This window comes from Cyanistes caeruleus, chromosome 2 (genome assembly GCF_971803275.1).
Source record: "Cyanistes caeruleus chromosome 2, bCyaCae1.hap1.1, whole genome shotgun sequence".
NCBI classification, from domain to species: domain Eukaryota; kingdom Metazoa; phylum Chordata; class Aves; order Passeriformes; family Paridae; genus Cyanistes; species Cyanistes caeruleus.
Window position 1 is genome coordinate 3,118,048 of NC_141702.1, and position 15,302 is coordinate 3,133,349.

Sequence of the window (15,302 nt, forward strand, 5' to 3'; positions counted from 1 at the left end):
CCACCCAGGTGACACAGGATCAGTGTTACCCTGAGCTAGGTTGGATTCTGCTGTCAAAAACATTTCCCAGCGCTTGGAAAAAGTCAGCTCCTGGTGAAACGGAGCAGATTTAAAATAAATGCCAGTAAATAAAGAATTAAAAATGGAATGCTGTGGACAGCCACACCTCTCACCCTCTGTCCACTCTACTACCCATGCTGAAATCATCCTTGATCCTGACTGTTTGTGGGAGCTGAAAGTTTATCCAACATATGTTGGATTTTAACTCCGGCTGAGGTAGTTGCAAGGTGGCTACCAAACCACCCTGGGAATTGTGGATCCTGAGGGACTCCAGAGCTTTCCTCCAGGATCACTGAGGCAGAGCCTTCTGCAGGTCCATCCCAGGCTACAACCAAAAATTTCTGAGGAATTAATGATCAGACAGCAGCACCTCCTGCTCCAAAGCCAGACCAACCTCCAGCCTCTCCTCCCCACACCCACTGGGTTTGTAGCGCTGTGAAACCCCAAACACCCGAAGGCACAACCACCTGTCCCCAAGGAGAGAAGGGACAAACTACACACCACAGATGGATTCACACCCCTCAGTCCAGTGCAGGGAAGACTTCAGACCCTGCTGTGTGCATGGAGATTTTGGAATCTCTTCAGCAGAGTATGACTCTGTCCAATTCAGCAAAAATCTTGAGCTCCCTTTGGTTGCATCTTCTGATTTCAGTTGTTGTCATGGAATGGGCTGGGTGGGAAAGGACCTTAAATCATCCTGTCTCGCCCCCAGCCGTGGGCAGGGACACCTTCCACTATCCCAAGCTGATCCAACTCCAGTGTCCAGCCTGGCCTTGGACACTCCCAGGGATCCAGGGGCAGCCACAGCTTCTCTGGGCACCCTGTGCCAAGGCCTCCTCACCCTCACAGGGAACAATTCCTTCCCAATATCCCATCCATCCCTGCCCTCTGGCAGTGGGAAGCCATTCCCTGTGTCCTGTCCCTCCATCCCTTGTCCCCAGTCCCTCTCCAGCTCTCCTGGAGCCCCTTTAGGCTCTGGAAGGGGCTCTGAGCTCTCCCTGGACCCTTCCCTTCTCCGGATGAACCATCCCAGCTCTCCCAGCCTGGCTCCAGAGCAGAGGGACTCCAGCCCTGGGAGCATCCTTGTGATTCTAACATTCTAAAAGGTCCCTGCTCTCTCTTCTCAGCTAATCAGAACAGGACAATATTCATCCTTAACTCCAAATCTGAGACCTTTCCTACAGAGTATCCCACGAGGGAGAACAGAGAGTACCCATCACCAGGATCCTGAGAAGGGACACATCTTCCAGAGCTGATGCTGAAGCCACCTGAGCACAGAAGGCACCAACTATCCCCCTGCATGATTTGTCTTCCCCATCATCCTCTTCCTCTTTCCTCAGCTGAGGGATACACACAGTTATTAACAGATGGTCAAATGAATGACATTAATCACCACTTTTGTCACATCTGTCCCTCTCTCTATGGCAACACCATAATTGTTCAAAGGAAACACGCTGGGATTGATGGTGGTTTGCAGGGGGAGGCTGCAGACCTAGTGAAAAACAGACACTGGATTTCTTAACCTTGTCTCAACCTCGGGAAAACTCAAATAAACCCAAACTAAATTCAAATGGCCCCATTTGCAAACATGCCAGGGAGCTGGAGGGAGCTCAGAGAGAGGAAGAACCAGTTTGGACACTGGTGGGGAACTTTACCACCAAGTCACCCTCCAGCACCAGATATTTCTCCTGAATGGAGAATTAGAAAAGCAAATGTTCACTGCTGAAGAAAGAAAGATGCTGCAGAGAAGCTGAAATACTGGATTGGAAGTGGAAAAGCTTGTTTCTTTAGATTTTAAACACTTTCTCAGGCTGAATCATTTCTTTTGCTCCAGCTTCTGGTTTGTTTAACCCATCTGAACCAACGAGCAGTTTCATAACCAGTTTGATGAGCCAAAAATCAGAAGACACCCTTGGAGGAAGGTTAGACACCCTTTAATGACACTAAGTCAGCAAAAATCAGATTGCTGTCAACACCCAGTCCTTGCAGGCTGCTGGAGATCCAGCTACCACCTTGGGAGTAATAAAATGTATCCTAATCCCTGATTTCTGAGAGAGACCAAGCTGCTGTTTCCCTCTCATTTTCACAGCAGCATTATCCCTACAAGCTGTCAGCCCAAATCCCACTCCTCCAGACACAGGAATAAGCAAATTCCTGCGCCAGGGAAAGCAGGGCAGGGAGGGAGACCAACTCATCATCAAGAACTTGCCCACCTGGCTTAAAAATCAACAGGAAGCCACCTGCCTAGCTCACACTTCCATATACAAATCCTGTTATGATTGGATCAAAAAAAGGTACTTTTCCTTGTTTTGAACTGCTGCACTGCAAATTCTTTTTTTTTTATTTTTTTTTTTAAGGAGAGTTCTTTGATCAGACAAATATTTTTAAAAGGAAAAACAAAACAAGACTGGTCTATAAAGCTCAGGCCCATGGCAAGGGCTGCTTGGGAGGAAGGGATTACGCAGGACAAAAATAAGGTGAGGTTTATTCCCTAGAAGCCAAACCCATATTCTTAGGTGCTGGTGTGTTACTTTCTCTAATACACAGTTAAAAAAGAAAAGAAAAAAAAAAAAAAAAAAAAGAGACAATTGCAAGGAAAAAAAGCACAATTAGGATTTGTTTTGAGCACCCAGTTAAGCAGCTATGCCAAACATTGTTTTGTGGTCCCTTACACGATTTCACTGCTTTAACTCTATTTACCCCATGGATAAAAGTGTTTCTAAATCACACTTTTATGCAATGCAATTTATAGCTAGATTTCCTTCTTCCCCTTTTCATTTTCTTTTTTTTTTTTTTCCCCTCTTTTCTCTCTAAATCTCAGTGAAAAATCCCACTGGAGAACCACCTTTGCAGGACAAGGTGTTATAAAATATACAGATTTTATACAAGGTCCTGCACAGAAATACCAAAAGCCAATAGGAAATCAGTCAAAGCCTTTTACCAGCACAGACCTGCCTCTTACACCATAGGTTTCCCCCAGTTATTTCATCAGACCCATTTATGGATCTATTTTTTTGTCCATGCACTGCCTGAGAACTGGATGAGACCAACTGAGCAGCCTCAGGATATTTAAATGACAAAAGCAACTGAGCCATCCTGATTTCAGACCCACTCAATCTCAACACAAAAAACCACAATGATTTCCTCTTTTTGAGAGGGGGGGAAAAAAATTCTTGAAGTTTTTTTTTTTTTTTTCTTTCTTCCAATTCTGAAAACAGAAGAACTCCAGTTGTGACAAAGTTCTGATTGGCCTTCTCCTCCTACAAACTCCCACAGCCCAAAAGCTTCCACGATGCAAAAAAAAGCAAAGGCAGCAAAAATCCACCTCCAAAAAACGCAGCACAGCTTTCACACCAAGTGTAGTTAAAAAATGACTAAGTTTTCTTGATATATGAATTTGTGGGTAAACCATTTATCAATGACCTGTTTACCTGTGCAGCAGAGTCCCTCAAGCCGAGGGCCATGTCATTCCCCTTTGACTGATTAATTAGCCAATCAAGGGATATTTTTCACTGTGAGGCAGGATGGGTTATTCCAGCTAATGCCTGGTCTCTAATGGTAACACATTAAAGCCAACTCGGCTCTTTAAGCCTCTGGAAGTGACCAAAAGGAAAGGAGAGAAGATAAATCAAAAAGAGCTTCCCCCAGTTTTGTTTCAGTTCCTTAACAAACCCCCCAAGGAGCAAATGTGGAGGGGCAAGACTTCTCCAATGAAGAGAGGAAGAAAAAGCACCTTTACTTCCAGACTGGGAGAGATCTCCTCCTCTCCCTCTCTCCTGATATCTGAACAGCAATAATTTATCCTCCAGTTGATTAACAAGGTGCTTATAGAATAGGCAACAAAACATCAATACTTTGCTCTTCCTCTTTTTTTATCAAAAGCACAACTAGGACAGAATGCTGGGTAAAAGAAATTCTTCCTGGTCTTCCTGAAACAATCTCATCTGCATGGAAAAATATTAAATATATGGCCCAAATTAATACCTTGAGCTTAATTAATTTTCTGACTTGCTTTGTAGGATGCTGCAGGTTACCAGCTCAAAGCAACAGGGCTTTAGATCTGTTTTCCAGGGTTTCTCCAGATTTGCAACCTACAATCTACCAACCACCTGTGCAGGGAGTTGGATTTCACCCTTCAGCTGTACTGTCCTGTTGTCCTCCTTGTGACTTTGTGGCACCAGAGCTGTCCTGGTTGCTCCTCAGACCTTGCATGGCTCACTGCTGGCAGAATCTGGTTTTGAGTTGTTTTTTTCTCTTCTTTTTGACCCTTTTTGCTGTTAAGAGTCCATGGTGGGGTGCAGAGCAGAACTGGAGAGGCTGAGGAAGTTCCTGCAGTACTACAGAGGCAGTAAAAATCCTTTGATAATAATCACAGGATGGTTTGGGTTTCAAGAGACCTTAAAGCTCATCCCATTCCACCCTTCTCCATGGGCAGGGACACCTCCCTCTATTCCAGGTTGCTCCAAGCCCTGTCCAGCCTGGCCTTGGACACTTCCAGGGATCCAGGGGCAGCCACAGCTTCTCTGGGCACCCTGTGCCAGGGCCTCACCACCTTCAGAGGGAACAATTTTTTTCTGATATCTCAGCTGAATCTCCCCTGCCTTGTCAAGACCATCCCACCTTGTCCTACCACTTGAGACTAAAATTCTTGAAGCAAGTATAACATGCTGGTCAGCAGAGATTTCAAAGACATTAAGACCCTAAAATATTTTATGACTGAACAGGGAAGGCCAGCAGATCCATGTGCACAAGGACAGGGATTCCAGCATCAGCTCATCTCCTTTAGCCACACAGAATCCAAGCACAACACACAAATCCAACTTTAGCGCTGGAGCCGCTCACAGAATGGCTTCTGGGAGATGTTTTATTCAAACTGATCCATCTCTGCCCATCCCAATGGGTCTAAAACTGTTAAATTCATCTTTTTTCTTGGCGTCACTCACTGAGGAGCTGGGATTTCCCTCAGGAGACTCCTCCAGTGCCCCGCTGACATCACTGTGAGGAAGCCTGCTGAAGAGTAAGTCTGTGTCTTCCTTTTTCTAATTGAAGTTCTCACCTCCCAGTCCCATTCCTGGCTTTTGCCTACTCTGATTACTGTCCCTTCCCTTCCTCTGCTCCTCCCTCCCCATGACCCCCAGATATTTATAGGCAGAGAGGTCATCTTTTTTCTGCCTCTCTTCTGAGATGAACGTATCCAGTTCCTCCACTCTCTCCTTCTAGGACATGCCCTCTAACCCTGTCTCCCATTTTACTAAATTCTTTTGGACTCTCTCCAGGTTTTTGATGTCTTTTTTTTTTTTTTTTTTTCTGTTCTGCTTCTCAGTCCCAAATACCTCATGCTAACTGGGGTCTCCAAAGCAGAACGGTGAAAAAATCTGTGTTAATTTGTAACTCATTTTTCTCTTCTTCAGGTTTTTTTTTCTTTCCTTTCCTGGCATTGTCAAAAAAGGGAGCAACAAATTAATTTATGTGCTAACCCTGCAACAAATTTGGACACAGGTGAAAAAAAACCCCCAAGATTAAACTTGAAACTGGCCTAAAAGTCACAATTGTGAAACCCCACAAACACCAGTAGAGTGATTGGTATTTTGCAGAGAGAAAGTTGAGGTGCAGGGAATGGTATCAGTTCACCCATAACTTCAGGGAGTCCATGGCAGAGCCAGACTTTAATGGATTTTCAGCTATGTCCCTTAAGATTAGCCAACATGCTTTTCTGATAAGTGCTGGGAAATGTAAATCAGTTGAGGAAGTTCTGCAAAATGTGTCAGAAGACAATTTCCTGATTAAAAAACAAAACAAAAAAAAAAGTGAAAAAGCACCAGGGGTGGACAGTTCCATTTCTAATGCCTAACAAGGAAGAAATCACTGCAAGCCTGAGACTTTCGGGCTACTTGGATTGGGTGGCTAAAGGGAACTTACGCAGGTTTACATCCAAGTTACACAAACTTGGAGGAAGCAGATTACTCATGGAACAGCCTGAGCCATGCATGTGAGGTGGATGCAAAACACTCAGGTTTTTATGCATCTCCAACAGGGTTTGAGTAAATCAGAGCTGCTCCCCCCCAGCCCCCAGAGTGAAATCAGTGCCAGAATCATGTTGTTCAGTAACCAAGTTGGGACCGTCTGCAACTCATTCCCAAATCCTCAGCCTCACTCAGGAGCATTTTCTCCAGTGATAAGGCTCCATCAGGAAACACAGCTGGATGGAGGAAGGAAATTCTGAGAAGCAAAAAAAAATAGTGGGGGTTCCAGGAAGTTCAACCAGATAGGAACTAATGGAATTTGTTTTTCTGTCTCCCCAGCTCCCAGTGTTCCTAAGCAAGTGAGAAAATCACAGGGAAAAGTGGGGGCAAAAAACAAGTCTGGCAGATCTTACCCTGCAAAACAGGTCCTCACTGCAGGTCTCCAGGGAGCATCATAATTACAATTCAATATTTTCGATCACTTGCTCTCCCTGGGAAAAACTGCAGACGTTTTCAATTTAGGTCCACTCTGAAGCCCAGCCATTGTTTTCTTCCCCACCTCGTTTTTTTCACTTGTATATTTTTTTTTATTTTTTTTTTTTGGTTTTAAACAAAGGTCCCTGTGTAGTTTATTAAGGAGGTTTGAGTTGGACACATGATTTATCAAAAATAATTTTAAAGAAAGGACTGTTATGCTGAACATTCAGGAGAATTAAAGGTTGCAATTGCCTCTGATTAGTAACACATATCCCAGAACCATCAAAACAACAGCACTGTAGTTTTATTACTTCTAGAGAAACTCCTTTCGACCCCCAGGGGGCAAACAGCGTTTCCTTCCACATCCTTTGCAATTCCCCTCTTTTGCAATCTTTACAGTCCTCTGGCCAACTCCCTCTTCCTTTGATAAGGTAGATAATCCAAGTTTCAACATTCCCCTTTTAGTGCTGCAGAGCTGGTGTGGAACAAGAGAAAGGATCCATTACCAGATCAGTCCTTGGCCACGCAGACAGTTAAAAAGGGAGTCTGAGATCAGGCCCAGAGTTAAGAGAGCTCAGATTAAGCTCACACAGAGCATCTCCTGCCAAAGGCTTTTTGAAAAGTCAAGACCATAGAATGATTGCTAATGACTGGAAAAGAGTGGACAGGAAGGATTGAAACAGTGACACCTCTGATTTGTTAAGACCCTGTTTATCACTGCAGCAGTTCAGAGGTGACAGATTTTTGACAAGCACTTCAGAAGAGCCAGGATTATCTTGCTGGTCCAGAGACCATCACTGAGCCTTGAGCTCTCCCACCAATTCCCCTTGGAGCATAAGCACAGATGGGATTCCCTGTGTTTTGCTTTTTTCTTCTCTTTTTCTAACCTCTAAAGGCAATTTAGTATAACACCAGCCAACCAGCATGACCTAGTGCAACAGTGGGGAGGTTTAGATTGGATTTAGGAAAAATTTCTTTGTGGAAGGGGTTGTCTAGCACAGGAACAGGCTGCTCCAGGAAACAAAGGAGTCACCATCCCTGGAAGTGTTCAAGAAACATGTGGCTATAGCACCTGAGGACATGGTTTAGTGGTGAACAGGCTTGGAGTTGAGGATTGCAAAGCCTTTCCAGCCTTACCAATTCCATGATTCCGTGATCTCTTAGGGATCTTAATTTAGGGAAGGCTGATAATCAAAACTCTGGACAAACTGCTGAAGAAGCTGCCATAGCTGACCCTGCTCTGAGCAGGGCGACTCCTCTGGAGACCTCCAGGTCTCCTTCAGTCTCAGCAATTCTGTGATTCAATGAAAAGCAGTTCCTGCATCTTCCCATGAAGTTACACCCAAGTTTTCATGATCCCAGACTGAAACAAATAGAAATAGGGGGGAAAAAGAATTAAGGTGAAAATCTTTGTCAAAAGATCAAGAGTGGAATGTTGGGATCGTTCAGTGCACATCAAAGGTGTGCTGAGTGCTTCTCAAACTGCATCTCTGAGAGCAGAGGAGGGAGATGATACCTGAGAAAGAGCCTCAGAGGCAGGACATCAAGCTAGAAAATCATGGAATGGCTTGGGTTGGAAGAGACCTTAAGAGTCCATCCAGATCTACCCTCTTCCATGGACAGGGACACCTTGCACCATCCCAGGTTGCTCCAAGCCCCATCCAACCTGGCCTTGGACACTTCCAGGGATCCAGGGGCAGCCACAGTTTCTCTGGGCACCCTGTGCCAGGCCAATATCCCAATATCCCACCTAACTCTGTCTTCTCTAAGTTTGAAGCCATTCTCTGTGTCCTGTCCCTCCAGGTCCTTGTAAACTGTCTCTCTCCATCTTTCTTGTAGCTCCTTTCAGGTACTGGGAAGTCACAATGAGGTCACCCCAAAGCTTCTCTTCCCCAGGCTGAACAATCCCAATTCCCTCAGCCTTTCCTCCCAGCAGGGCTGCTCCATCCCTCTGCTCATCCTGGTGTGTCCTCTGGACTCTCTCCAGCAGCTCCAGGGGTTTCTGGGCTGGGTCATGTCCAGCTCTCACCCACCAGGACCCCCAAGTCCTTCTCCCAGGGCTGCTCCATCCCTTCATCCCCAGCCTGGATTGATCCAGGGGATTGCCCTGATGCAAATGCAGCACCAGCACTTGGTCTTTTCGAATCCATGAGATTCCTGTGAGCCACTGCTCCAGCCTTTCCAGGATCAACAGGGGTACTTCCATGTGTCATCTCCATTGCACCCACAGCTGGGAACCTGCAGTCAGATTCATGGATGGGAGCAGTTCTGGCTCCTGTGGAAGTCCTTATCCTGTGGGAAACCAGCCCAGGGTTGTTGGAGCTGGAATTTGAAGGGAACTGGAGCCTACCACAACTTGCAGGCAAGCCCAGGGCTCTGCTGGGCCTGTAGGGCCCTTCCTACCCCATCTCCACCCAGGAACAACTCAGTTACAGGAGAATGGCAGCACCTTCCTGCTCCTGCAGTGAGCTCTGTGCCACAGCAGGGAAATGCCAAGAGCTCAGGGGTTTCAAACCAGAAGGCAAACATAGAGAATTCCCACAAATCCTCACAGGGCACGTCCCTTTGTGCCACCTTAAGGACCAGGCTCTGGAACTTGATGGGAAGGGATCACAAGAGTTCATGGGTGCAATGAAACTGCTCGGAGCTGGAGGGCCTGAGCACTGCACTTCTGTTCTGTGCAAACTCCACAGATCTCTGACCCATGAAGAGAAGGAGAAGGGGGAGCTGGGGAAAGCAATTGTGCTGCCTCTGGCTTCCTCCCCTTGTAGCTGCTCAGCAGCAGCCAGAAAACAACAATGCAGCTCCAAATTCTGTTCCCTCCTGCCTGGATTTGCATGTGGAAATTTGGGTGCTTAGGAGGGAACAGTCTGTGACTTTTCTGCCAGAAGCTTGCACCATTTCAGGAAATCTGCACAGTAGCCATCAGCCAACTACTGCATCTGTCAAGGGACTGGCAGCAACATGCACCAACTTAGACACCCTTCATAAAATCCATGTGATCTGCAGTGTTTATCCACAAAAGAGCAAATGTTCTGCAGGAAAAAGTCCCAGAAGAAGCAACTTTCCAACTCTGAAGTTCAAAAGATGGAGAACATAGAGAGAAAACAGTACCAGCTACTTGAGACAACTCATGAGTGGGCAAAATCTGCTCCCTCAACCCCAGCTGCCTTAAATCCCAGTTTCTCCTGCTTCCTGCTGATCTGACAGCAGGGAGCCAAGGAGAAAATCCAGGGCAGATTCAGGTGATCAGAACCAACAGGGCTCCCTGGTACAAGTTTACCCATAGGATGTGAGAGCTCCAACAGCTCTCACAGACTGGAAATTCCCAAATCCTTATTTCAGCTCCCAGTGACCTGCAGTGAAGTTCCACAACAGCTTCTGAGAGCACAAGGAGCAAGGTGTCAGACACTAGAGGGTATTCCAGAAATTTCCACTCCATTTCAATCACCATCTTTCCCTTTAAACCACAGATTTCCAAGAACTTGGAATCAACAGGGCAATTCCTGCAATACATTAATTTGTGCTTTTACAGATGTTGGTTTGTCTAAAGAATTTTTCTGGATATGTTGGTCCACAGTCCATTTATCCACTGATAGAGCTGGCCTGTGCTTTGCAAGTTCAAAATGCTAATGAACACATAAATAAAATAAAAGCTGGTCCAAACCTGGATGCCATTACACAAAGTCAGGGTAAAGGTCTTCTCATCAAATATTTACCACTTTTCAGGCCACCTCTGAATCTTTGGCAGCTGCTCAGCCTTTCCTATTTTTTTTATGAAAACATGGGCAATTTGTGGAGATCACCCAGTTTTGCTACTACCAATTATATTTTGGTTATTCATGGATCTTTCACAGAATCATTTAGGATGGAAAAAGACCTCTGAGAGCAACCAACCTTTGACCTTTCAGGTCAAGCAAAATTCTTCTTTGTGATGCACATTTCCTACCATAAAATTAAAACACCGGAGTTCCCTATCTCCAAAGAATTATGTCACGATAATCCACAAAAACAGGGATTAAATCTACTCTTATTTCCTCACAGTTCAAGCACTTCAAGTACAAAAAACACATTGGCAGAAGACATTTGGGTCATTTTTTATAAGGGATAATAAACAAGGAAACAAAAGGAAGGAGAAGGTTCTTGTTTACCTGGGTCTTGGCACTCTTCTGTCTTCTCCCAAAAATGCAAGACAGGTCCTGCTCAGTGCGTGATGAGAGATCCTTACCTGGAAGGGGTAAAGAGAGGCAAAAACCCCAAAACCTTCACATCTGAGGATGCATTTTGGTAATAGTGTGAGCCACAGACAGAGAGGAATTGCTCTTGGAGATAAACAAAAATCAGGAAGTCCAGGTTGGATGGGGCTTGGAGCAACCTGGGATAGTGGAAGGTGTCCCTGCCATGGCAGGGGGTTGGAATGAGATGAACTTTAAGGTCCCTTCAAACCCAAACTACACTGGGGTTCTATGCTAAGACCATTAAATGAAGGTACACAAGAGGAAATGCGTGTATGCATTAGGATCTTTGGATTCTCATGAGGATTCCTCATTTCTGACAGAATTAGGGAGTTACAGCTCCCCCACACAATGAAAAAAAATAAAAATCCATTTTTACTCAGTGGGGACTTTTCTCTGATTTCTGATGTTGCTTCTGAAAAGCAAAACCTCCACCTCTGCCACACACTGGGTTATTCCAACACAAAACCAACAAAAAAAAAATTTCAAGGGTGAAGCAAAGATTTCCAGGAGGGCCATTATTCCCATCTGATTGTTGTGTGGTGAGCTGGCTATCAGACATGGAGCAAGGAGGGGAAGCAGAAGGGTGTGATGTGATATTCAGAGTTACAAGCACAGGTTTAGCCAATTCCACAGAGCAGGAGCTGTTGAGTTGTCCACTGCTTCCATCAGAAAATTCTTTTGGAAAAGGTCAGCAAAAGTTAAAGGAACAAAATTAACCCAGACAGGTCAACTTGTTAAGACTCTGCTGGGGTCTCAATCACCTGACTTTCTGATTCCAAAATCAGTGACCTCAAAATGAATCTTGTAATGGCCAAAACATCCCCCCCAAAAAAAATAAATAAAAAAATCTCCAAATCTGACTTTTTTTTTCTGGGATCCTTAACTGCACCCAAAGGGTAAAGAGACACATCAGCCTAGAGAAGCAAGTGTTCCTCACTGTCCTGCTGCCTCACTGCACTGCCTCTGAATGGCCTTGTCCAAGCAAGCTGGAAGAGGCTGGGGTTGTTTTCAGCTTTCTCTTGGCCAGGGCTGGGAATGTGAAACCTAAAATCCTCCTGCTCTCGTCTTTGGGTGACGCTCCCTCTCTGTGCCTCCCCCTGGATGTATCCCCCATTGTTCCTCTAACAGAAAACCAGCTCTGCTGACAGCCCCAGTCTCCTGCAGCATCACAGGGGAGCAGCTGCTCGGAAAGCAGCTGAAATCAGTGTTTTAATCTGAGGTTGGGGTGTATTTCCCAGATCCAGGGGTGGCTGTTCCTCCAGCAGCGAGGCTCCAAACCAGCCCCGGGAGCGGAAGCCGCGTTTGGTGCCGTCGCTGTTCCCTTCTCCCGCTTTTGTGTGAGCTTGTCTTGTTTAGTCTGAAAGGAAGCAGGACTGGACTTCAACAACAAGGGCCACGACAACACGAGCCTTTCTCAAATAACTTTTCCTCTTTCCCTGAAAAAGGACAATTTCCCTGTGTCAGGCCACAGAGGGTGCAAGCAAATGAGGGGCTGCCTTGTGGAAAAGTGACCAAACAAATCAGGGATATTGTGAATATGAAAGGCTTGAGCTGTATTTTACATGATCAAAAGACACTTCTTTTTTCTTCTATATTTAGTAAAAGGTTAAATCCAAATCAAAATAAATCCTCTTTGCTCAAACAGGCCATGGCCTCTGTACTTGCGAGCCCTGAACCAATTTAATTGTTTAATATCATAAAGTGGCAGGCTCATGTTAACAGCTTGGACTTCAAGGTCGAATTATTTCACCAAAAATCCCAAACCCTGATATGAAAATCTGGCCTCCATTCAGATATCAATTAGCTTCGTTTTAGCAGAGGCATTTGCTGTCAGAAAACATTACACAGAGCTTTCAGTTTAATAAATCAGCCATTAGTGGAAACTGATCCTATCCATGCCCTGAAACGGGCACACACCGTGTGAACGGGGAACAGAGCAAAAGGGAAAGGACTGAACAACTGTCAAGGGCCAGAACCTGGGCTAACTGAAATAATGTCATCACTCTAAGAAAGATAGGAATTACTAAACTCCACAAGTTCTTGATAAGAGTTTTTCTGGCTGCCCTAATTTATCCCATAAAGTACCTGGTGGATGTAAGAGGGTTTTCCTCTTCCTCCACGCAGGTTTAATCTGATCCCTGATCTCATCCACATGATCTGTGAGCAGGGGTTACTGGGGATTGCAGGGTTAGAGCCACGCAGATGCCCAAGTCACTCCCATCTCACCCCTGCCTCCTGCTCCCATCCCTGCCCACGCCCCGACCGCTCGGAATATTCGCTGCTCCTTTACTCATCTCCTTCACTGAGGAATTGTTTCATTCCCAACACCAGCAGCCTAAGGTCATCCAAAATTGCCCAAAATAAAGAGGAACAGCACATTAGAGCTTTAAGCAAGTTGCTGCAGGGGGTGTTTCTAAACCCAGGTTTTACTTGCCAAATTTAGACTCCACAAGGCAATAGATCACCTTGAGCAGGGCTTGCTCTAATCTTGGCCAGGGCTTATGAAACAACAAAACTCTTCTTACCTTTGGCAAACTTCATATAATGGACACGGTTCTTGGAAGATTTTGATTTTTCTTCGAGGCTGAATGTCTTTTTCTTCTTTTTCACTGAGGATTCTAAAAAAACAAACCCCAAGCAAACAGGGTCCAACTCTGTTAGAGACACTTAAGCACAAAATTCAAACATCAGTGTAATTAATTTTCTCTCTCAAAATCCAGTCAACAACATATCATAAAGTATTACTGAAGAAAGCATTCTAAGTTTTGTCTGAAATATGTCAGTGCTTGGTTTTTTTTTTTTGCCCCCTCCCCCTTCTTTCCCATTTCCAATCCAATTTAATTTGAAAAGCCAGATATAGGTACTCCAAGTCAAAGGTAAATCCATCTCTGTGGTAAGAAAATAATAATAGTGCTGTTTTTCATAGAGTATCTCCAGCACAAAAGTCTTAGAAAGATGTAAGAAATGGTAGGAAATACTGATTGAGCAGAAAGAAAAACGAGGGGAAACCCCCACCACCACAAGATTTTCATTTCCAACCCTACACAAAACACCTTTATTTGGACATAAGCTGATACATCTGTGTAAGGAAACTGAATGGTGATACAGCTTTTCTGTCCCTGAGGCCAGCTACAACAAATTGTCACATCTCCATTATCTCATTTTCCAGGCTTCCAGAAGAGGGACTGCATCTAAACTGTCCTCTGGGAATGGTCTCTGGGGCTGGCTCACTCCCAGAGTCACTCAGGAGTACTTTGGGAGGCTGTGAGCAGGTTAAAGCCATGTGAAGGATTAACCTCACTATTAAACAACGCAGAGATCACGTTCCTGTGCTGTGCCAGGTTATTTTGGGGGTACAAATGTTCTCCTTGCAGCCACAGAGCCTGCTATTTCACAAAACATTGCCAGAAAGAGAGAATTCACCTGTAGAACAGTTAATTACTGCCTTGTTAGTACTGAAAAGAGGCACCACAGGAGTCTCTGCTCTGTAACTACACAGAAGGTTACTATGGTGAGGTGTTTTTTTTCCTCCCAGTGGGATGGGTAAGGAAATCAACCCATACCCCGAGGGCCAAGTTGAGTCACCTTTTTTATATGATCCCACCCTGGAAAAGCTCTGCTGCCCAAACCTTTCTGACACTGGATTTCCAGCACTTCCCTGCTTGATAGGCAGTGCCACCAGATGAATCCCTGAGTTAAAAGTGAAATCCTCAGCCTTCAGTGGGAGAGCAGGCTGAGATCCACTCTCCCGCTCCTAAACTAATGGGAAGAGAAAGGACCAGCAAATCTGGTTTTTAACAAAAAATCCTCAATAAACAGGGTCTGTGGGGAAAGTGAGGATCACAACTAAAATACCCTGACAGTGATGCAGCACTTTGAGCCTGGTTTCCAATCTCCTGGTAGCAAAAGGAGCATTACACAGCAAAGGGTTTCCACAGAGCCTTCCTCCTCCGCTGTTATTCCTGCCGGGAAAGGGGCAGCAGCACCGCCTCGTGCCTGCAGGGAGGAATTTCACTACAGAACGTGCTGGCACTTGCAGTGGGCAGGGAAATAAATCCCTGTCTTCCAGGGACTGGAAAATCATCTGACAAACTGAGCAAGCACTGCAGGAATATTAATGTGCTTTTTACAGGAATATTAATGTGCTTTTTACAGGAATTTAGTCGTGGCAATAAAGCCACGGAAGTGGCATTTCTGCAGCAAATGGGATCGAGGTGGATCTGCCAAAGCACTGCCAGGGTGCTGTTCCTACTGTTTATCCATGGGAAAGGGAAAGTCATCATCACTAAGGAACCCAGCTAAAGAAACAGGAATTATAGAATGGTTTAGGTGGGAAAAGATGATGGAGTCCCAACTCCCACTATCCCAGGCTGCTCCAAGCCCTGTCCATCCTGGCCTTGGACACTTCCAGGGATCCAGGGGCAGCCACAGCTTCTCTGGGCACCCTGTGCCAGGGCCTCCCCACCAGTGGATGAACTTCTTCCTAACATTTAATCTAATTTAAACCTGCCCTCACTGGATGCTCAGCTAGGAAAAAAAAAACAAAACAGGAAAAGACAGCTAA

General features: G+C 45.3%; 1 protein-coding gene across 2 annotated transcripts in view; it reads right to left on the reverse strand.

Annotated features, from left to right (window-relative positions):
- Window positions 1–15,302, reverse strand: part of PINX1 (PIN2 (TERF1) interacting telomerase inhibitor 1) — a 61,893-nt gene that overhangs the window by 36,422 nt on the left and 10,169 nt on the right. For both annotated transcript variants that reach the window (XM_023924208.2, XM_023924206.2), the window contains exons 5-6: window positions 13,264–13,356; window positions 10,652–10,728 (exon numbers count right to left, since the gene is read on the reverse strand). In XM_023924208.2, the coding sequence (XP_023779976.2) occupies window positions 10,652–10,728; window positions 13,264–13,356 (170 nt within the window). The remainder of the gene's footprint in view (window positions 1–10,651; window positions 10,729–13,263; window positions 13,357–15,302) is intronic.